At 46.1% G+C, this 24,249-nt stretch overlaps 1 protein-coding gene across 2 annotated transcripts in view; it reads right to left on the bottom strand.

The window, feature by feature from the left end:
- Positions 1 to 655: 655 nt before the first annotated feature.
- LOC117872895 (tetraspanin-15-like) overlaps positions 656 to 24,249 on the bottom strand; it is a 201,237-nt gene continuing 177,643 nt past the window's right edge. For both annotated transcript variants that reach the window (XM_034761736.1, XM_034761734.1), the window contains one exon: positions 656 to 1,182. In XM_034761736.1, the coding sequence (XP_034617627.1) occupies positions 958 to 1,182 (225 nt within the window). In that variant the 3' untranslated portion in view covers positions 656 to 957. The remainder of the gene's footprint in view (positions 1,183 to 24,249) is intronic.

The following is a 24,249-nucleotide window of genomic DNA, read 5'->3' on the forward strand; positions in this document are numbered from 1 at the left end:
GAAAGAGAATATAATTATCTAATGTGGATATTGAAGTCACCACTACCTATCTATCATATATACCAACTTTCAAAAAGTGCTATGGGAACCTTGATAACCAAAAATGGTCAAGATCTCACTTTTATGGCTCATCTGAAAACTATTCATGATGGCAGCAACATGCTGGGGGATGTTGGTTCATTATGGCTCAGAAGGAAGGTCACCTACTAGAGTAGCCAACACCACCTCTCATGAGCAGAGTACTGTGGTCCTCAGGTGATGCAGAGCTTGGCCTGGAGTTCCAAAAAAGCTAAACAACCTCCTGCCCCTGACCTCTTCCAGGAGCAGAACCACATCAGTTCCACTGGGCCATAGCTTCCCACTGCTCTGGAGAAGGGCACAAGATTTGACCCTTATGCAGTCAAGAGAGAGAGCTGAAATGAAGAATTGTATAGTGATAATAATATCAAACATTGTGCAGGTAAGAACAGGCCATTCAGAACACATCTTTGCAAGAGATGGTAGTTATAATCACATTCTCTTTGCAGACTGGCCGCCTTTTCTTTGTGACTAACTCAGGATATTAAAACTCATATTTCCATAGCTAACTGCAGTGTTTTCTACCAATTCCACACAGTTTCTGGAAGCTAAAAATACGCATCAGAAACAAGTAAGATTAAAGAAAAAGTTACATTTATTTTGTAAAAGGGAGATATATACAAATACTTGGGGTTGCCAAGACAGTGCATGTAAACTATGGCACTTTTGTGTGCCTTCAGGGTGTGCTGATTCTTACTCATGTATCCATGTTAAGTTATTTTAGAATTCCTGTTAAGATATCCCATGAATTTGAGGATGAAGCACGAGTGGGTGTGATGTCTAGTTATTTCCCTACTTGAGGTCCATCACACATTCTCTAGTCTGTGCCTTCAGGTGCGCTATGCTCTGAACTGCCACGTTGAGGATACCGGAACCTCTTCACACTTTACTTTGACCGATAACCTCTTCATCATCGTCATCATCTGTGACATTGACGGGAATGTAGCCTCCTTCTCTGGGAAAACACAAGCACCAGCCAGCACCTGTGAAGTCCACTGCTTTGAAGTCTATCACCTCAAGTGCCTTGAAATCAACAGTATCCAGTCTGCAGTATATGTCGTCAAGCTTTCGCCAATATAACCAGGCCATAACCAGGCCAAGTACCTGCAAGAAACATTCATTGAAAGGGATTAGATTTAGTGAGGTCAACTCTTTATGCATTTCCTTAAATACAAGAAATTTTTATTTTAAAGGTCTTTTAAACCTGGCCATGTTAATAAATCCTCAGGTCTCATGCTAGGCAGGACTGAGCCTAATCAGAACTTGGATGGAGATGTCCAGGGAAAACAAAGATGCTGCAGGAAGAGATGTAGGCGGTACTATTCAGCTCTAAGTCTGTACTGAATGTCCCAGCACTGCTGTGCTGCTACAGGTCCAGTCTTTTAAACATGCTCTGAAAGTTATCCCCCGACACTTTTTATTTTGCAAGAGGAGGTGCGTTAGCCCTCGTGTTCTGGTCAAATTCCAATAGGGCTTATTCCATTTTGCCTCCTTGAATTTCAGGTGGAGAAACTGCTCTTAAAATGCGCAATTTTGTAAAGCTATTTGTGCATAGCAGCAAACGTGTACGATGGTAAAGTTGGCTGCATTTCAGTGGTAGGTAAATGAGCCCGATATACACAATATCTAACACACTTTGGAATCCTTCAGTGCTATATAACATTATTACTGCTTGGGTAGGTGAAGGTGCATTAAAAGGAACAAGAATTTGATTTAGTTTGGTGAACATCTCTCTTGGCCTTTTCCAATTTCTCCCTCAGTCACTCAAAAGACTGATTCCCCTTATCTGCTGTGACAGTCCTAAATGCCTACTTGGTTTACATCATATGCACAGACTTGCGGCCTGGGCACAGCAATGATAGCACAAGACAGTCAGGCTCTTATAGGCCAAAGAGAGGAGATGTAACATATCCAAATAATCTGTGACTGTTCAACTATAAGGATTTAAGCCAGACAATCTCCGGTGACTTCTCCAAATGTAGATGAGTAAGTGCAGTAATTTTTGATTGTCATTATTTATGCATCCAAACAAAGCCATCAAAGCAAAAATATCAGCATTACTTGAGTAGATGTTATTGTCCATTTGAGTGAATAAATTCACCAAACTGGCTCAGACCATGAGGTCTGGGATCTTGCCTTCAGCAAAGTCCAATATTAAATACTGCAGAGAAAGGCAAAAAAGCCAATACAATATAATGCATCTAGTCAATTGTGTGGCACTATGTATAGGAGAACAAATCTCCTCTTAACCCCTGAATGGTATCAGATCATGCTCTGAAGTATGAGATTTGACTAACTTGGCTTTGAGTGGACTATGCCCATAAACAGGAACCATAAGCTCCCTGGTTCTAATCCTGGCATTGATATTATCCTGCCGGGTGACCTAGGACAAGTCATTTCCCCACTCTCTGCCTCCGTTTGCCCATCTGTACACAGAGGACAGGCAGGAGTCTTAGCAGAAATACATGGTTAATGCTTGAAAAGAACTTCTTTGAGATGCTTGGATGAATGCAAATTACTGAACTGGGGTCCCTGAAGAGTGAAGTTCTCTCTTGATTAGCAGCACAAGCAGTGGCAGCATACGTTCCTCCACAACAGCCTGCTAATTTTTTGTTATTCTGGCTCTAGAAAAAAGATTCCGTTTCAATGGTCTATTCAGTCTTTGGCCTCCCTGCTGAGGTTGCCAGCAGGGGGACACGTCCCATTTATTAGAAATGGAACTGAGGCACCAGCTATTTCATGTGGATCAAACAAGAGCCATCATATAGGCTTGTCTTTGCTGCTGATCTGCGATGGATATGAATGAGTGATGTAGATCAGAACTGGATTTGCATCCCTTAGTTAGCAACCTCCTGAGTTAGCTGTAGCCTGATTTTCAGCTCCTGTTAACTGTGGTGTGATGTTTGGGTGCTCAGTTCTTCTGAGGCATGAATTTCTCCATTCTTTCAGGATTAAGACCCAGCATTGATACTCAGTCTCTCATAATTTGTTTTAGGTACTTATATGGCCCCCGTTACTGCCCAACCTTTTACATATTTATTCTCAGGTACCCCTCTGAGATTGGGGGTAGTAGAACTGCCCTCTGTACAGGCGAGAGAATAAATGATGGGCCCAGCATAACACACAAAATCTTCAGTAGGACATGTGCTTAACCCCTGCTGTCCCAGGCTAGAGCTCTAACCACTGGACCATCCCTCTGCTCCAAGCAAGGCCCTTAACCTTTCAGCTATCAGCTCAGTTTCTCTGGTAACCACCACACAACAAATGAAGAAACAATGCAAACTGCCTAATACAAAATTACAAAAACCAAGTTCCCATTAAATTCTCAGCTAGAATAATGGCATCATTTATATCACACTCTTAAATGGCTTCATCTCATTAATTATAACGCTAGTACCTTGCTAACCAGATTACAGTTAGGTCTGAAATCATAGTATTGTACAGCCACAGTGCACATTATGGGAAGAGTGGCAAATTATTGGATTTTTTGCTAAAAACTTTATCATGCCAGAAGGAAAGAGGTGGTTCAGTGTGTTATTTATATGCTGCCATGCAGAGAAACAAAATAATAAAGCATTTTGATCTAAAAAACCTATTTCATTAGCACAAGATTTAAAGTATCACTTTGCGTTCACCTGACGTTTTCTTATAAACGGCACAACAGTGGTGATTATGAGCAAAATGCTAGGGAGATAATTTATTAGGGTAAAAACAGGTACAAGACACTATTTACAGAACAGATGATGATAACAGTAATAATCAAAGATTTCCTGGGCTCATTTGGAACATCAGGCGTTCCAGCAAAATCCGGCATGTGGCTTATTTGGTATTAACCCCTCCATTACTCAGATTTCGGAGGATGGCAGTTTCCTTGGAAGAAAAAAGTTTTGGGCCAATTTCAATCTCTGGTGCCCACGGGCACAACTGCATTGACTTCAGTAGAGAAGGCCCACTGCATGTGAGCTGAATATGGTGTTATGAACCCAAGTACAGTGGAATGACGGACCCTGATGAACAATAATGATGACTGGTGGGCATACCTCAGATGCTTTGGCTGGGTTTGGATAAGCGTTCTAAAATTGAGATGCTAATCTGAACATTGTCCAAACTCTTGGGTTTGCAAAATTGGAAACGCAACCACAGTAGGTAGACACACCTCGTTCATTATATTTTGCTCTGGAACCTTGTGTTTCTTTTAGTTCTTCCAGATCCATGCTCCTGGCTAGAAACAATTCAATTTGAAACATCTTGCTGTGAAACAGAAGAGACTAAGAAGTGCTCTGTAAGCAGTGAAGCCTTCTCTCAGAAGGCTAGGCAGCCTTTGCCTGTGATTCATTGTTTTGAGCCAGATGGGCTCAATTTGGAAATACAAGTGCTTTAAGGACATCGGGATCCATATTTAGATGCTCAAATCACATTAAACAGGCACTGACACATTCAAGTGCCAAGTGAGAATTCCAATATAGAATTCGAATGCATTGTTTAGGTATTTAAGTTTGAAAATCGCACTTGCAGTATAACTAGTAGACCAGTCCTAAATTGCTGTGCAGACCCTGCTGCCACATGCTCATGTGCTTGGATGTTTGAAACAAAGGAGCAAGGGCAATCCCTAAAAGACCTCTTGCTGTTTACGCAGTGCTATCACCCAAGAGTAGGTCTCTCTCATGATATACTACTCTGCAGCTATTACAGTACAGTGATGGGAACACACAGGGCAATGAGTCTAGTGTGCGGACAGGAACACAATGTTTTGGATTGAATTGAACTTTTCCGAAGCTTGTGGTGGGAGGAAGGGGTTGACTTGCCCTCTATATAGGCCTCTGTAGGTGATGAATTGTTTTTAAAGTTCTGAATGACCAAAACTGCACTGAGATACAGTGCAGAAAGAGCACACATACCAGCTGGGGCAATGCATTAAGAGGAGTATGTTACTAAGTTACATGGAGTTTATTCTCCCAAGCAAATCACTTCCCATGGTGTAGGAGCTTTGTGTAAGATTAAAGCTATATAATCCTATGGTTTAAGATAACCTAATTTGAAGTCTGCAGGGCTTTCCCTATCATTTTGCGAATGCTATTAGCAAACATGTTTTCTTCTAACATTGCTTAAAGGACACTGAAGTGTAAATCAGGAAGTAACCAAACTGCATCTGCCACATTTATTAATTTGAGTCTCACACATAATTGTGGCATATTGTTTTTAGAGCTGAAAAATTATAATAATGATTTATTTGAGTCCTAATCAATCTGTGAAATTGTCTGGAAACTGAGAATGTTAAAAGGAAGAGACAAATGGGGATAAATAGGCCTGGGTGTAATGCACTTTAAATTACACAACAGTTTTGCCATTAAGTAGAATGGAAAATGAGTTTGCCAACAAGAAGCTACACAATTTGCAGACAGACATAACACTAAATTGACTATGGGGAAATAACTAATCAAATCAGTGGTCTCCAGTGAACAGGTAAACATTAACAACATCGGATTTATTAATTTCTCTTTGGAAAAAGAAGGGAAGCTCTGCCATTCATGCTAATGGTCTGTGCAGGTGATCCAAAAATTATGCTTGAAGTTGACTTGGCCTCTGAGACTGACCAACAATTTTGCACTTCCCATGGAACACTAATACTGATGGAGCTTACAGATGTCTAGTTTTACTTTACAGTTGTTCAATCAGTCACAGAAGTAAGAGAAGGCTATGACCAATTAGGGCACATAGCGCATTCCCCTAACAGCTCAGGATTGTTCCCTACAGCATGCTCTTTGCCGGGTCTAGTTTCAGCCATCCATTGCTGTTGCGTTATTTTGTGAATAGCACACTATGCAACATCTTTTATTAAAACTGATCATTAGAATGACTTGCCCAGTGATGGGATCTGTTTGTGGGACATCCAGCACATATGACAGTGTTTCTCATGCAATACACATTGCTGGTATGGAAGTTGCTAGTAATTGACCCTATCCAATCTAAAGCTGTAACAACAAAGGCTTCTTTCTATACAATGGCTCAGAGTAAGCAGCAATCATCTAGTACATGCAGGGGTCTTCCCTTATTCACAGGTTACGATAGTAAGGGAGCTGGGAGGCTGTATAGCAGAGACCAGGATCAACCTCACAGTGGCAAGCACACCCTTTGATAATTAAAAGTAAAATAATTGTTTTAAGAATCCCAGTTGTTCCATTCTCGGGGCTTCGCTGAGCATCCTGTCTATTTTATGTCTATCTTATAGTGGAAGCTCTTTGGGGCAGGGGCCGTCCCAATGTTTCTTGCTTTTATACCACAGAGTACATTGCTGGCACTTGAACAGTATGTTATCATCATCCTTAGAGAGGTGCTACAGAGTGCAAAATTAGGCTCGGCAAACCAGTCAATTGACTGGTCAAATGTCAGCTGGCAGTCAAATATTGTCAAATATTCCGGTAAGAGTGCCCCAAGGTCTTGTTACTGATTTGTTTCTGTGGTCACTGTTCAAATAAATTAGTGCTTTAAAATGTTTGACCATCTTTCGACAATATTTGGCCAGTCAATTGACCAATTATTGTTGGATCCATCAAATGCCCAACCTTAGAAGTATTATTATTAGGGATTCTTCTGTTTGAAAGGCATTATATAAATCAGGGGTGGCCAAACTTACTGACTCTCCAAGCCGCATACGACAATCTTCAGAAGTTTGAGAGCAGGGGCACACCTGCACAAGATATTTTGCCAGAAGCTGGGAATGGGCGACAGGGGATGGATCACTTGATGATTCCCTGTTCTGTTCATTCCCTCTGGGGCACCTGGAATTGGCCACTGTCGGCAGACAGGACACTGGGCTAGACGGACCTTTGGTCTGACCCAGTCTGGCCATTCTTATGCTGGGGCTCGGGGCTTCAGCCCCGCAGGAGGTGGCTGCCGGGGCTTGGCCCTGATCCTACTGAAATCCCAAGCCACAGCATGCGTGCCCCAGGGGGCTGAAGCCTCGAGAACCCCTTCTCCACTGGGCAGAAGGCCCTACCCAACCACCCCGCTGCAAGACAGAGGTCCTGAGCTCCCCACTCCCAGTATGGTAGTGGAGAATGGGGGAGTGTAGGGAGTTCTGTGAGCTGCACTAACTGTAAAAGAGATGCATGTGGCATGCAAGCTGTGGTTTGGTTACCCCGATATAAATGAAATACTAAGATTTTATTCGTATTATTTGTTAGAAAATAAAACCACAGAAATGGAAAGTAAAGTGAACATTAGAATCTTCAGAACACTTCACATCATTTAGCTATCCAGATGGCTTGAAATCAACATATCCTGCAGCTCAAATGATCTTCTAATAAGTTTGTTTTATGCCCTGTGGCTTTGAAAGCAATTCATTACTAAAATAGATAGTAATGTGTCCTCATGCTATTCTTTCAAGACTCATGCATCATTAAAGGCATGAGGAATACATTAACTTCCCGACACTATTTACAACCCAGAAATTGTGCAATGGAATTTACAGAACTTCTAAGGTTCAACTGATTCTTATGCCAAAGAATTGAAGCAGAAAGAAATAAGCAAAGCAGGTAGACTTCTGGTTGATGGAATCTGATAGCCGGCTTAGAAATTCAAAACACTTTATTTCATCACATTCATTACTGCTGCTATGCTGACCGCAAACTCAGGTCACAAACAAAAAGGAACGTCATGCTCTAAAACAGTAGGCAGTGCTCTCCAGAGCCCACTAAGAAAAAGGTTTAAAACTCACATTTCAAAAATCTAATACCACTTTTTAGATCTATCCAGGTTCTTATACGAGAGTGTCCATCACTGTGTAAATGAAGGGCCAGGTTGTCCTTAACAAGAGCTTAAGTGCTTTGCACACGGGCACCTGATACTTCAATGGCAAAACCAGGATGAGATCTCACATGTTCCTGACTTCCACTACTGTACTTAAGTCCATTAGACCATGTTGTCCTGGAATCAGCAGAGGAATTCAGGCTCCAGTGCTATTAAACTACCAGGAGAGATGGAAGGAGCCCACACTAGAATATCATTGAATCATAGGAATGTAAGGCCAAAAGGGACCTTGAGAAGTCACCAAGTCCAGCACCTGCGCTGAGTTAGGACCAAGTAAACCTACAGCATATCTGTCAGGTGTTTGTCCAACCTGGTCTTAAAAACCTCCAATGACGGGGATTCCACCACCTCCCTTGGAAGCCTGCTTCAGAGCTTAACCACCCTTAGAGTTTGACAGTTTTCCCTACTATCTAACCTCAATCTCCCTTGCTGCAGATTATACCCATAACTTCTTGTCCTACCATCAGTGGACAAGGCGAACAATTGATCTCCAGCCTCTTTATAACAGCCCTTAATATATTTGAAGACTTATCAGGTCCGTCCCCCCCCACCTCCGAGTCTTTTTTTCTCAAGATTAAACAAGCTCAGGTTTTTTAACTATTCCTCGTAGGTCAGGCTTTTTAAACCTTTTATCATTTTTGTTGCTCTCCTCTGGACTCTCTCTAATTTGCCACATCTTTCCTGCTATGTCTTACATATGACACTCCTATTCATGCACTCTAGAATAATATTAGTCTTTTTCACAAGATCAAATTGTTGACTCATTAAATTTGTCATTCACTATCACCTGCAGAACCTTTCCACTAGTACTACCACCTAGCCAGTTCTTCCCCATTTTGTAGTTGAGCATTTGACTTTTCCTGCCTAAGTGTAGTACTTAGCACTTGTCTTTGACTGAATTTCATCTTGTTGCTTTCAAATCAATTCTCCAATCTGTCAAGTTTGTTTTTATTCTAATCCTGTCCTCCAAAGTGGTAGCAACCCCTCCCCGCTCAGTTTCATCTGCAAATTTTATAAGCATACTCTCTGCTCCATTATGCAAGTTATTAATGAAAATATTGAAGTACTGGACCCAGGACTGATCCCTGTGGGATCCACGTGCCACACCCTCCTCGTTTGACAGCAAACCATTGATACTAAAGTATAGTCTTTCAACCAGTTGTGCACTCAGCTTATAATAATTTCATCTAGACCACATTTCCCTAGTTTGCGTATGAGAATGTCATGTGTGACTGCGTCAAAAGCCTTTCTAAAATCTATCCCACATAACCAGGTGACTGCTATCAGGAGGGCTAAAAGTTACAAGGTGGGCTGGGCACCACCTCCTCCCCCATCAATTTTGTGTGGAGAGAGGCAAGTCTCTAACTCATTCTCACAAGAAACAAAGTAGGTGCCTAAGCCAGCTAATTCCAGGAGAGGGGTTCCCAGCTGTGGCTTGCTAGCAGAGATTGGTGCCTCCCAGCAGCCTGAGCTCAGGTACCTATCTCCGCGAGAGGGTCAGGGCTTAAGATATGCTCCTCTTTTCAGAATTCTCCCGTGGCTAGTTTAGGCAGCTCCCTGTCTAATGTGCTGACTTTTGTGGGTCCCATTCTAAGGCACTTATTTTTCCCCATGGACTGAATAAGGAGCACAGGGACCTAACTCAGGCTTTGTGCATCACGTTGTTGTTTCTCTGATTTTCTAGATCCTTTGGGATTTCCATATCTTCAACGTATGGCCCTATTGTTCCACCTCTCAGCCACTTTAAGGTGATTATCAAAGGGATATAGTTTTGTTTAGAGATTAGGCCTGTTATGGATGCAGGCCTAAATTCCCCCTTTCCTCACTACACTGAAAAAGGGAAAGAAAAAAAAAGGTTAGGGCAGTAAGAGGGAAAGCAGAAGGCTGTATTTGTTAATTAGCTCTACCAAAAGAACGCTATTTCTGGAACAGTTAATGAATCCTTCAACTAGGAGCAGTGGCAGATTAGCCACTGGGATGTTGGGGCCCATGCCCAGGGGCCCCAGCCAACTGGGGGGCCCTGGAAAAAAATCAACCGCCGGGCCACAGGACGGGGGAAGCCCCCCTAGTGGATCCCGACCCCGGCAGAAGCTGCGGGGCGGCAGGGCAAGACCCCCTCCAGCGGCCCCTGACCCCGCTCTCCAGCAGAAGTGGTGGGTGGCCAGGGCTGCAGAAGCCCCAGCACTTCAACCCTGGTCCCCCACAAAAGCGCAGGGGGTGGTGGGGGAAGCCCCAGCACCCAGACCCCTGCTGTGGCCCTGGGACTGGAGGAGCTCTCACTCTCCCACTGTGGCCCCGGGGCTGTGGTGCAGGGACAGAGCTTATCCAGTCTTGGGACCCTGGGGGTGGGGGGAAGAGACACACAGAAAGGAGCAAAAGGGGTTGTCAAGCTGTAGTGGGGAGGGGCATAATGGGGGGCCCTGGGTGGAACAGAGGCAGGCCCTGGGGAAGGGACAGAAAGGGGCAGAACGGGGGTGGAGCAGTGGTGAGGGGCCCCCCACTTGCTCTGGCCCAGGGCCCCAGGAAACCTTAATCCACCTCTGACTAGGAGCCTATGCAATGTTCTCTTTTGGTGGATCCGCCCTCCTGAAGAACGTTTTATGATAACCAGGGAAGTAAAGAGAGGAAGGCAAAACCCACTGCTGACATGCAGGGAGAGCAGACCCGCACAGACCTTCCCAACAGCTACGTGATTTGATGGAGCACACTCATTACCTTCCACTCCACCAGCACTTTCACACACCTAGAGTTGTGGCATTCCTCCCTTGGATCACATGAACACAGGCACCTCCGAAGCCCAAACAATGGGGAGGCGGGGGTGTCACTAGACAGCAACATGATACACTAGCTCCTAGTCCGGGGAACAGGGGACCAAGCACCTGGGGCATTGTTCATTGACAGATTACTAGCAGCAGCCTCCTGATCACTGCCAGTGCTCCAGGGTGAAGATGGCTACAGGCTCAGCTGCGAGCAATTAAACACTTTCTGTTGGGGGATTATGAGCAGCTGGGTGGTAATTCCTGGGCTACTGATGCATGTGGGAGGGTATAAGTAGAAACAACAGGCAGCAAGGGGAAGCTCAGAAGGTGAGCTGAGCTGAAGAGGGAGATGGCATGGAAAGCGCCTGCTTCAAGTTGCCTCTGTTATGTTGTGTGTGTAAACGTGCGGAGGAATAAAAGGTACATGTGCAAGGAGCTGCCTCAGACTGACTAACTGTGCTCCTAGACTGTGCTGCCTCTGCAGTAGGTATTTTTTCTCCTCAGGTTCATGGACCTACCATGGGCATTGGACTGGTTTTCTTCAAGAGTATGAAAGATGTAATAAATCTATACATACTTGGCACACACAACCGCATAAATCTGTCCCAGACAATGAAATATTCCAGCTCTACCCAGCTGCATACCAAATTCATCTTGGCACAACCGCTCGCATTAAGGAGAGCCACATAGAGCAAAGGAGGCTCAATTTAGTTGAAAAATAATTATGTGGCATCATTATTCATTTGTGTTTGAAACTGACAAGACTGCAGGATATTTTCATGCAGTATTTTGTGTTTTTCTAAATTGCAGCAGGCAGTCCAAAGGGACAGCGATATTCTGACCCTTTCAGTAAAGTGAAAATCATCCCCATTGTTTCTCGTTTGAAGGCCTCAAATATCTAGCTCCTCAAAATTTTGTGCTATCTTTATTATTACAGGGATGGGCCCTGTCTTCCTGATGTAGATATTAGAGATCTCACGGCAACTTTTGTAACAGCTGGTGTTTATAGCGCTGCTCTTGGTCAAAGTTTCCCCTTCCCTCATGCTGTCCCGTGTGTTGGGTGGTTTTTGGTCCCCACCTCAGAGGTGGCTGCATCTGAGCGTATGTCTACACTGCAGGCAGAAGTGTGACTGCAGCAGGTGTAGACATACCTGAGCTAGCTTTGAGATGCAGCAAGCGAAGCGGTGCCAGCATGGGCTGTACAGGCCGTCCCAGTACTTGCGCGATTAGCCTGCAATGCCACGACATCGCTGCTATCGTTATTTGAGCTGGTTGGATCAAAGATAGCTTGGGTGTAGAATCATAGACGCCTGGGGTTATGAGGGACCGCAAAGGTCATCTAGTCTAACCCCCTGCCAAGATGCAGGACCCATCTGATTTCAGTACAGACATACCTTCAGTGGTGCTGGCTAGTTCGTACTAGTTTGTGAAAACGGATCCTTTGGATTGAGAGGTGCTGTGGAAATGTCACACGGTATTAGAGTCATGGCTTGGTGATGGTGAGGCCAATCCTATAAGTTGCTGGGCACCTTGAGGCCGGGATCCTGCTCTCATTGAAGTCAAAAGCTTCCATTGATGGGTGCAGAATCAGACCCTGAATGCCCTCAAGTCCCTTAGGACTGGTTTCTACTGCCCCTTACTCATACTGAATAGTGCTTAACTCCATACATGGTCCCACTGACTTCAATGGGACTACTTGTGGTACAAGGTACTAGGCACCGATATGGCACTTCAGCACATGTCTATCAGCCAAGCACGTAGCTTTAAATCATGCACATACGTACTTCTTTGAATCAAGGCCCTATTTGAATATGAAGAGGGCATTAGAATTGGAATCTGGCCCTTTGACTTCAACGTTGAAGTTGAAAGCACATTGCAACCTGCAGAATCCAGCCATTTGAGATATAATGTACTCCCCTAACGATGTAGGCTGGATTCAAGGGGGATGAAATTTGAATATTCACATTGTGCTTTGGCTTCAGCTTTTAATCAAAGACCCCTTAGAAGAATAAAGGCATCTGAGCTTCACAAACTCACTAGTCCACATTCCCCAGTCTTCGTTCTCCTCCAAGTGTGAACCAACTTCCGTAACAACTCACCCTACCTGTATTTTTTAACTGAATGAAAATATAAAAGGCTGCCAGGCATTCAATATCCCACTCTCTGAAGGCCTCCTGCTTCCAGAAGCAAAGAGACTTCTAATGTGAGTGCTGCTTTTATTACTAGTCAATAACAGGGAACATTTTATTGCACAAAAGAGTATTAGTTACATGTTCCAAAATGTAGCAAACCTCCATCCAAGAAAAGGTGCTCTTCCCCTGACTTTCCTCCCATTACATCTAGGAACATTACTGAGTGATTGGAGAAGTAGGTGGACGTTACTACTTGCCAATGGTTTAAAGCATGCTAACAACCTGCTGTGCTCATTGTGGATGAAATTCGTCCCTATGCAGACAACCAGATCATGGCCTACACAGTGTCACTACTGGAATGCTTATATGGGACTGAAATGGCATACAGACCTTACACTGGGTCTCTGCAAAAGGGTGAATTTCACTCAGTGCAATTTCTATAAAAAGGTGTTAAACTCTCCAAATGACATGACTGTAGATATTTTATAAATCTAGAGAATTGTTCAAGAACAGGTGGCTACAAACATGGTCTTCTTGCTACTGTAAGATACAATATACTGTGGGGTTTTGCTCAGGTTACAAGGACTGGCTATAACAGGTCATGTATAACAGCTATAACAGGTCATGCACTTAATGAGAACTGAATAATAATCGTAATAATGGTAATGAGGCTCGGTGGGGCTGGTAGCTCAGGGGATTGGAAATGGCATCCAAAGCATTTCATCCCTCTCACCAATTCAAATCTTGCCCAGGTGACTCTGTCATAAATAGTTGATGGATTAGCTTTTGCTCAAAGGCTTTGAGGTATCCTAATTAATGTGTAATGAAGGAAAGTCAGTATGGGGTGTTCATAACATTCACCAACTGCACTGAAAGACGCAACTGATGTTGGTAATTAATTCTGGTCTGAAGAATTGATCAGCCATCACTAAAAGGTTGCTCAGGGGCCCCTTGCAAATTACCTCCTGTTAATTAGAACAAATAAAAGGAAATGCTACATTGCACAGCAGATAGCATAGCTATGGAGAAGGTCAGCGCCAAATATGGCAGCTGGGTGTCTGGATAATATTCATGCCAAAGAATATTTGCAGTTATGCAAACCAAAGAGAAGGAAGGATGCATGGAAAGGAAAGATGTGTGTGTGCAGGTGTTTTTCACCTCCATGCACTGAACAAGCTAAATTCTATGCTGATGTGAATGGGTGCAACTTCACTAACTTCTACGAAGTTTCCCCCATTTACACCAGCACAGAATTTGGCCCAAGATTATTTGTATCTATATTATTTTGTTTTGTGGCAGTGCCTGGGAGCACAAGTCATGGACCAGGATCTCATTGCACTAGGTGCTGTACAAACACCTCCCAAAAATAATACAAATACAACCCAGATCTTACACAGCACTTTACAATGGAGGTCAGTATCATTATCCCCACTTTACAGGGGTTAAACTGAGGCACGGAGCAGAGACGTGACCTGCCAGAGGTCTCCCAGCAGGCACAGAGTCAGGAACAGAATCCAGGTCTTCTGCATCTGAGTCCACTTTATATAGAACATATTTCATCTCAAAGCACTTTACAAAGAAACTGAGTTAAAAGCTCATCTCTTAGAAGCACTCACGCTTGAGCGCAACGCGGTAGCTGATGAAGTGTGCCCAGCAACATTACTCAAGAATTTAGGACAGGAAGTGAAAGCGGCGAACCACATTCATTCAGTTGAAACTGCAGGGGGAATGTAAGTGGGGAGCATGCAATTACTCGCACTGACATTCATGTGGATCCCTTCCCTCTTACTCCCCTGCATGTGCTACCCACCCATGTGGTCCCTTTTCTGTTCTGCTCCCCTGGACATTTCCCTTCTGATGGAGACACTGGCCCCATGCAGCTACTGTTTCCTCTCCTCTTCCACTTACTCAACAGTGGCCTTTAATGGAGGCAGCTGAGCTGCCTTCTTGTTGCGAGCTCCTCTGATAGGCCCAGGCACTCTCTACAGTGAAGAACTTGGAGGCCTGTAGGAGCAGCAAAGCCAGGTTTCTGCCGACTACGAGCAAGTGGCCAACAGACCAAAGACGAGAAACCACTAGACTAGACGCACGCGGCACAGGAGGGAGATTTACACCTCGGGGTGAAGCATTTGGAATTGGGTGCTCTGTGGACAGAGCTGGCACGCTGCTCCCTCCTTTTCCACCAGACAATGAACACGTTTGCTGTGCAACCTTCCCAGACCATGGAGGCAGCCTAGTCTGCACACAGACTCTTCCCAGACTTTGTCGTCTCGAGGCCCATGAGCGCTGGCAGCCAAACCAACTTCTCTGCAATTCAGTTTCCTTCTGTGGAATGGGGAGGGTAGCTATCTACCAGGAGGAGCTGGGAGGCTTAACTGGAAGGTTAGTTATTGCTTATGAATTAAACTCTCCAAACAGCAGCAGCAGAGAGTGAAGCCAACTGGATCAGAGCTGCCTCTTTTTTTAAATAAGAGAAATAGCACCAGTATGCTCAAGCCTCAGCAATTTCAACCCTATTCTACTTTCCGTGACTGCAAGGCTATTATAGGCCACCTGAGAGTGTGAATGCTGACAGGCAATGAAGCAGATGTATCATTTGTACTCATGATCCTTTTCCTATTGACCTATTAAAAACCCTGTCACAGTCTCTCTTTAGAGCCATATTTTCCCTAATAGAAATGTTGTATGTCCCAAAGAAAAGGGGTGCCTGTTATTCAAAGTCTAAACAATGCTTCTCTCAAACCTCCCCGCTGTACTTACTCAAGTGGCTCGTTCATATTTTCCTGTTCAGAGCAAGAATCTTAGAAGGGGGTCTCCTTGCTGCGTTGGTATCTGACGTCAAGAAATCTGCAATGGAAACTCAAGGGTGTGCTTAATGGGGGAGATCGTGTGCATTTAACTGAGTGAGAGAAAGGGATGGCAGGAGGGACAAGTTATTAAAGGCTCTTACGACATTATGCTGAGTGCTTGTGTAACGATGCTGGTTCTGGCAGGACCCAACTGAGAGTGCCAATTCAGGACAAATTGCTAAAACAGGGCAGTTACAGCCCAAGGCTGGGGTTTTTCCATCTCTAAGGCAAACCAAACCAGCCAGACAGTGAAAACTTTGGTCTCACCCCACTGGCTAACCACAAGTCACACAAGCAATTCCCTAAGACACTCCAGTTTCTCAATATCACCACCAGTGCCACTCGTTATGGGGACAAATGGTTATGAAAACCAATACCCCAAGAAAAGAAAAAAAAGGTTCTCTCGATCCCAAAGGACCAAGCCCCAGACCCAGGTCAATATACAAATTAGATCTTAACCACAAATCATGCTGTTGCCAATCCTTTAGAATCTAAAATCTAAAGGTTTATTCATAAAAGGAAAAAGATATAGATGAGAGCTAGAATTGGTTAAATGGAATCAATTACATACAGTAATGGCAAAGTTCTTGGTTTAGGCTTGAAGCAGTGATGAACTAAACTGCATGTTCAAATCAAGTCTCTGGAATACATCCCCAGCTGGGATGGGTCATCAGTCCTTTGTGTAGAGCTTCTGTTTATAGCAAAGTCCCTCCAGAGGTAAGAAGCAGGATTGAAGACAAGATGGAGATGAGGCATCAGCCTTTTAAAGTCTTTTCAAGGTGTAAGAAAACCTCTTTGTTCTTACTGTGAAAAATTATAGCAAAATGGAGTCTGGAGTCACATGGGCCAGTTCCTGCACACTTTGCTGAGTCTCAAGGCATATTTGCCTTCTCTCAATGGGTTCACTGTGTAGCCGATGGTCCTTAATGGGCCATCAAGCAGGCTAGGCAGAGCTAACACCAGCTTGTCTGGGACGTCACCCAGAAGCATAGCATAAGTTTGAAATACAGGCAGTATAGAGCCAATATTCAGAACTTCAACTACAACATTGATACACACATATAGACAGCATAATCATAACCAGTAAACCATAACCTTGTCTTAGACACCTCATTTGACCCCTTTGGTGTCACTACAGGACTTTGGCTGCAACCATGTTCTATATGGTCCCAGATTATATCACTAATGTCAGAGCTTGGTAGTGCAGGCAGTGATGCTACTGTGTGTGTGATTGCAGGTGGATAGCTTCACCGAGATGTCTAAGCCAGTGTGTCTAATGGTTAGAGCAAGAGCTTGAAAGTCAGGGATTTAATCTGGAGACACGTGGCCAAAATTTTCAGAAGAGCTGACAAATTGACCAAGAGTGACTCATGTCTTCCTCTTACTGGCTGTCTCCCTAGTGGACAGGTGTTCACATCCACATTAAAATTGGCCCCTGTCGGTGTAAAGCAGCAAAGTTCCTTTTCTACCCCTACATTTTAAAAACAGCCTCTAATATTGGATACTTCAAATTGTCGATGGCCTGGGCTCCAACTGAAGTCAGCAGGAACTCCGGGTGCTCAGCATCTCTGAAAATCAGGCAGTAGGTGCTTCATGCTGGACACCCAGAAATGGGAGCAACCAAAATTAGATGCCGCTTTTGAAGAGTTGGGCCTTCATCTCTCTGTACCTCAGGTTACTTGTGTGTTAAATGGAGATAACATCTATAGGGATGCTGTGAAGGGTCAATTCATTATTATTTGCAGAAAGCTTTGAGTTTCTCATTTGAAAGATAAAATAAAAGGTTTGGCATCCCTTTGGTATAGCTTATGATGCTGGAAAAAAGGAACAACATTAATCAGCAGTTAAGGTCCGATCCAATGCCCTATGGAGTCAATGGGAGTTTTCCCACTCATGTCAATGACTTCTGGATCAAGCCCCTAATGAAGAATAAGAAATTCACTATAGTTACTGATCCAAATAATTTTATTTCTGGCAACTTGAAGCAGTGACAATATTTGAACTAATACAAATTAGCATAATAGCAGGTGTCCTGGTTTGCATTGCTGGGCCGGGCCAGCGTAATACCCCCAAGCTGATATTAGCTAGTGGGAGAAGTAAAGTAATTACTGCATCTTACAGAATGAATTCAATTTAATCAACCAGAGATAAGGTTTACAGCATTCCACAGGCTGAGAGAGCAGACAGCTAATTCAGCTCTGGAATTCTAAGATGGAGGGACCGGCTTTCATCATAACTGAGATGTGAGGGGAATACAGAACATAGTTGGCTAGTGATTTCAAGAGGGGATATGCCATGATACCCTATATCGCATGTGATGCTTAGGCCTTATTGGCTGGATTCATTCCTGTCATAACTATAAAGGGAAGGGTAACAGCTCTCCTGTGTACAGTATTATAAAATCCCTCCTGGCCAGAGACTCCAAAATCCTTTTACCTGTAAAGGGTTAAGAAGCTCAGGTAACCTAGCTGACACCTGACCCAAAGGACCAATAAGGGGACAAGATACTTTCAAATCTTGTGGTGGGGGTGGAGGTGGGGGGGGGGGGGAAGGCTTTTGTTTGTGCTCTTTGTTTGGGAAGTCGTTCGCTCTTGAGACTGAGAGGGACCAGACATCAATCCAGGTTCTCCACATCTTTCTAAACAAGTCTCTCATATTTCAAACTTGTAAGTAAATAGCCAGGCAAGGCGTGTTAGTTTTACTTTGTTTTCTCAACTTGTAAATGTACCTTTTACTAGAGTGTTTATCTCTGTTTGCTGTACTTTGAACCTGAGGCTAGAGGGGGGGTCCTCTGAGCTCTTTAAGTTTGATTACCCTGTAAAGTTATTTTCCATACTGATTTTACAGAGATGATTTTTACCTTTTTTCTTTAATTAAAGTCTTCTTTTTAAGAACCTGATTGATTTTTTCCTTGTTTTTAGATCCAAGGGGGTTGGAACTGTATTCACCAGGAGTTGGTGGAAGGAAGGAGGGGGGGATGGTTCATTTCTCCCTGCTTTAAGATCCGAGGGGTTTGGATCTGTATTCACCAGGGAATTGGTGAAGAGTTTCTCAAGGCTTCCCAGGGAAGGGAATCCCCTTGGGAATGGTGGCAGCGGACCAGATCTAAGCTGGTAGTTAAGCTTAGAAGTTTTCATGCAGGCCCCCACATTTGTACCCTAAAGTTCAGAGTGGGGAAGCAGCCTTGACAATTCCCATTTAAACTTAGGCCATTTCATTCTTTTTTCATATGGAAATAGCAACATTTTAGCAAGTTATTAGAAAGGCGTGAAATCCATGTGAGGGCTTCAGGAGATGAACAGTGCACCCTTGCACTGTGGGGCATTTGTTCACCGTGTGTTTGATCATTTGGAGGTCTCCGCATTCACGCTGTGGCAAATCCTTGATTGTCTATGTGTGCATCAGGTGCACGCATCTTCTATGCAACGTCCTAATATGGTTAACGGTCATCCACTGTCTTTGGCGGAGCAAGACACAAGGCGGTTTGATAGTGGAATTATCTATGAGGGGCTTGTTGTTTACGTCAGAGCTTGCCCATTGCATCTGCCAGATGTCTTCTGGATGATGAAAGAGCTTCTCCAGCTGTCCCAAATGGTTAGTGGGACTTAAGGCAAGTGAACAAGGCTGTCATGGAGTAAGAGCTTTTGGTCAGAGAGAGTTTTTTTTGTACTCGCACAATGTAGCCACCTCTTGCTGGATGGTTGGAGGAAGGATGTTTCTGAGGACTGGAAGCAAGAACAGTGGAGTGGTTACAAGTCTCACAGCTGCATTTAGCTGGATATCGAAGAGGTCCGTGTGCGAGCTTCTTCCACAAACAGGTGTGCTGTTCTGGGCTGTACAGTAAACTAAAGCCAGCGTTGCCATTTGTAGTGTTCGAGCATCGCAACCCCAACTAGAACCTGCTCGCTTTTGGATGATATTGATGTGACTCTTGGTTTTATGGCTCACCTGCTTCAGATGTTGTTGCTAGGTAAGGCTGGGATCGAGAGCGACGCCTAGGGAGCAGGAGTTACATAAGAATGACCATACTGGGTCAGACCAAAGGTCCATCTAGCCCAGTATCGTGTCTTCCAACAGTGGCCAGTGCCAGGTGCCCTAGAGGGAATGAACAGAACAGGTAATCATCAAGTGATCCATCCCGTCGCCTATTCCCAGATTCTGGCAAACAGAAGCTAGGGACACCCAGAGCATGGGGATGCACCTATCCTCTGTGAATTTATCTAGTTCTTTTTTGAACCCTGTTAGTTGTCCTGGCCTTCACAACATCCTCTGGCATCCTTAGGATCGTGGACCATTGCCTTGCTGCAGAAGCTTACATTCAGCAACCTCTTAGCTTCAGAATTGCTGAGCTGGAAAGCTGACAACCCCGTTTTTGTTGGATTGGGTTTGAGCTGCCAGTACTGAAAGTAGTTTTCCATCCTCTTCAGATCAGCATGAAAGGTGTCTTCCACAAGAGCGACAGTGGCAACCTTCACATGGTCCTCCCGGCTAAGTACACAGGGCCGGCTCCAGGCACCAGCTTGACAAGTAGGTGCTTGGGGCAGCCACTCCGGAGAGGGGCGACACATCCAGCTATTCGGCGGCAATTCGGCGGATGGTCCCTCACTCCCGCTCGGAGTGAAGAACCTCCCACCCAATTGCCGCCGCAGATCGCGACTTTTTTTTTTTTGCGCTGCTTGGGGCGGCAAAAACCCTGGAGCCGGCCCTGTAAGTACACTTTAATCCACATGTACGAACTAATGGCACAATATGGGAGACCGAAGGTCATTCATTGGGCTCTGAATCAGAGCAGCAATCTATCCCATATGAACCTAACACTGAAATATCACAGAAGCTCCCAGGATCTGTGCTTGATATTTCCTTCCAAAGAATAAAAACTTGCATGCACATAGCACCCCTTTCCTCTAGGAGGAGCCCACAGCACTTCCAAAACTTGAGCTGACCAAAGGAGTTGAGCAGAGGGAATTGCCTCTGTCTGGGGCTGGATGACATTGTGGGACAGTTTTAGGGTGTTTTCCAGAGTTTTCTTTCACCCTTGCTTATTGCGTCAATGTATCAAGTTTTTGCAAAGTGCAGCAAATGCAGGATGAAATTCACCCCTGGACAGAGGGCTACCATGAGTGACACTGCACCCCATATTCTTCATAATGATATTATGATTATATGATTATAGCATAATTATGATGTATTTTATGCAAGATGGGACCTATGAAGTGTCATTGGAAAAGTTATGATTTGCTAAATATGATTATCCTATTTGTATGCATGTATCATTTTTGTATCTGAAGTTATGAATATTGACTAGGGATCTGTAATTCAAAGGGCCTTACTCTGGAAAACACCCACAGCCAGCTTTTCAGATACAACAATGAAGAAGACAGATGGCCCATCAACAAAGATAATGGGCTGTGGAATAGCTTAACTGTCCTGTGGACGTGTTGGCCAGCCTGTAAGCAATGGTTGCTATAACTCTACAAGGACATGTGACCAGGCCACATGATTCTGGCCTCCATCTTGGGATGTCAGTATTTTTCCACTAACCGGTCTGGGAACCCAGTTTTGAAACAAAGAGTTCCCACCATATGCTAAAGCTATATAAGGCAGGAAATGACATCATCTGGGGTTCTTCACTCCCCACACAAGAAGACTCCTGGAAACACCTGAGGAACAGAGTGAACTTGGGGAAGTGCTGGACGCAGGCTAAAGGGATTTCTAGCCTGTGTATGAAAGACCTGGGGATCCCAAGCTGTAAAGGAAGTGCAGCTTGCCCCTTAATCTGCAGCCTGCTTGTTTCATTTCTCAGGGTGAGAATTTGCTAATTCATATCTAATTTATTAAGCTTAGTTTGCGTTTTTTGTTTATTTGCTAAGTAATCTGCTTTGAGCTGTTTGCTATCACTTATGATCACTTAAAATCTATCCTTTTGTAGTTAATAAACTTGTTTTGTTTGAATCTAAACCACTGAGCTTTGACTGGAGTGCTTGGGGAAAATCTCTGCTTCGTTACCACGAGCGTGCAGTGTTCTCTTCACATTGAGGGAGAGGCGGACCAGCTGTTAAACCCATATTCTGGCCAGATTTGACATGGGCAGGATGGTACTGCTCTGGGGTCCTAAGCTGGGAAGCTGGTGGTTAGAGAGCCTGCGTGTAACTGCAGCTGGGTGTGTCCCTACCTGTGTGAATGCTGGTGAACGGGCAGGCTGGAGGGTCAAAGGGCTCAGTGGTAAGAACATATGAATGGTTGTACTGGGTCAAACCAAAGGTCCATCTAGCCCAGTATCGTGTCTCCCGACAGTGGCCAGTGCCAGGTGCCCCAGAGGGAATGAACAGAACAGGGAATCAACTAGTGATCCATCACCTGTCGCCCATTCCCAGCTTCTGGCAGTTCCAGGTGGCACCCGGGGGGAACCTGTCACACTGTGCACCATTTAAGTCCTCAAAAAAAGCACATTAAGGGCCAGATTTTTACAGATATTTAGTCACCTAAAGATGCAGACAGGCCCGTTTGAAAATCCCACTAGGCACCTATCTGTATCTTTGGGTGCCTAAACACTTTTAAAAATCTAGTCCTAAGTGGTGTGCAGGCCCTGCGTTGGCCTTTTCTGCACAGGGCTGTATTTCACTGTCGGGCTTGATCCTACACCCTCTGATATCAAGGGAAGTTTTGTCATTTACTTCAAGGAGATTTGGCCTGGGCCTTGGATTAGGCATGTAATTGGGCCAATTGATATTTTATAGGGTTACCATATTTAAACAATCAAAAAAGAGGATGGGAGAAGCCCCGCCCTAGCCTGCCCTAGCCCCGCCCCTGCCCCTTCCACTCCCTCCCGCTTCCTGTCCCCCTCAGAACCCCCAACCCTCCCCCCACTACTTGTCCCCTGACTGCCCCCTCCTGGGACCCCTGCCCCTAACTGCCCCCCAGGACTCCACCCCCTACCTAAGCCTCCCTGCTCCTTGTCCCCTGACTGCCCCCTCCTGAGACCCTCCCCCCATCCTAACTGGCCCCCTAGGACCCTATCCCCTACCTGTCCCCTGACTGCCCCCTCCTGAGACCCTCCCCCCATCCTAACTGGCCCCCTAGGAGCCTACCCCCTACCTGTCCCCTGACTGCCCCAACCCTTATCCACACCCCCACACAGACACCAGGGACTCCCATGCCCCATCCAACCACTCCCCACCCCGACAGCCCCCCCCAGAACTCCCGACCCATCTAAACCCCTCTGCTCAATGTCCCCTGAGTGCTCCGATCACTCTCCCCACCCCTGCCCCCTGACAGCCCCCCCAGAACTCCCAAACACCCCCCCCGCTCCCTGTCCCCTGACTGCCCCGTCTTGGAACCACTGCTCCTAACTGCCCTCCAGAACCCCACCCCCTACCTAAGCCTCCCTGTTCCTTGTCCCCTAACTGCCCCCTCCTGAGACCCCCCCCAAATGCCCCCCAGGACCCCACCCCCTACCTGTACCCTGACACCCCAAACCCCCAGACAGCCTCCCCCCTGAACTCCCGACCCATCCAACCCTGCTCCCTGTCTCTTGACTGCCCCCTCCAGAACCTCCCTGCCCCTTCTCCAACCTCCTGGCCCCCTTACCATGCCGCTCAGAACAGAGTGCTGCGGAGCGGCGCGCTGGGCAGCAGGAGGAGGGGGAACAGGGGGAGGAGCTCCAGACTGCCAGAGGCCCGAGGCGAACGGCCGGCTGGCGATCTGCAAATGCAGGGAGGGGGAGGGAGGGGGAGGGAGGAGGGGAGTGATTTCAAGTTGCAGGGGAGAGGAGGGGGAAGCGGAGGAGGGGCTCTGGCTGCTAGAGCCCCGTGTGATGGCACGATCCGGCTGGCTGCCCTGTCAGCCGTGTGCGCTCTGCATGGGGGGGAAATCCGGACAGTTACAAATTCCCCCCGGACGCTATTTTTAACTTAAAAAAGCCGGACATGTCCAGCAGAATCCGGACGAATGGTAACCCTATATCTTATTTCCATCTAGTTTAGAACTGAACTGGAACGATAGTCAATGCTGGGCACTGGTGCTTTCTAAAAATGGGGAAGAAGCTATGTCTGAGCACAGTAGGGTGACCAGATCACCAAAGACAAATATCGGGACGCGGGGGAGGGGTGTGACGTGGGGGGGGCGTGGCGGGGGGCGGGGCCAAAAAAAAAACAAAAAACCTTTCCTCCGCAAGCGCTGGAGGGAGGCCCGGGAGACTCAGGGGAAGCGCGGGGCCGGGGTGAGTAAGAGTCCGGCCTGGCCCCGAGCAGGCAGGACCCAGTTGGGTGGTAAGGCGAGGAGCGGGGCGACCCGCGGGGCCAGGCGGCGGCTGTTGTTGTCCCCCCGGTCAGCGGGACTCGGGAGCAGCCGCTGCTGCAGCTCCCACTGCCGCGGGGGAGGAAGCGGCCATGGCGCTCCGCGGCTGCGGCTCTGGCGCCCCCGAACCTCCCGAGCCGGGGCCTGCTGCGGGGGACCCAGCAGCGCGCACGCTGGGTCCAGCCCCTGGCCAGTCGCGTCTGGGCTGCTGCCCAGCTGGTGCTATCGCGCGGCGGCCCCGGAGTGGGGGCAGCAGGCCCCAGCCCCCCCGTCCCGCAGGGGAACGAACGGGGCTGGGCTGCCGATGCCTCCGCCCCGGGGCCGCCG

This window comes from Trachemys scripta, chromosome 2, assembly GCF_013100865.1.
Source record: "Trachemys scripta elegans isolate TJP31775 chromosome 2, CAS_Tse_1.0, whole genome shotgun sequence".
NCBI classification, from domain to species: Eukaryota; Metazoa; Chordata; order Testudines; family Emydidae; genus Trachemys; species Trachemys scripta.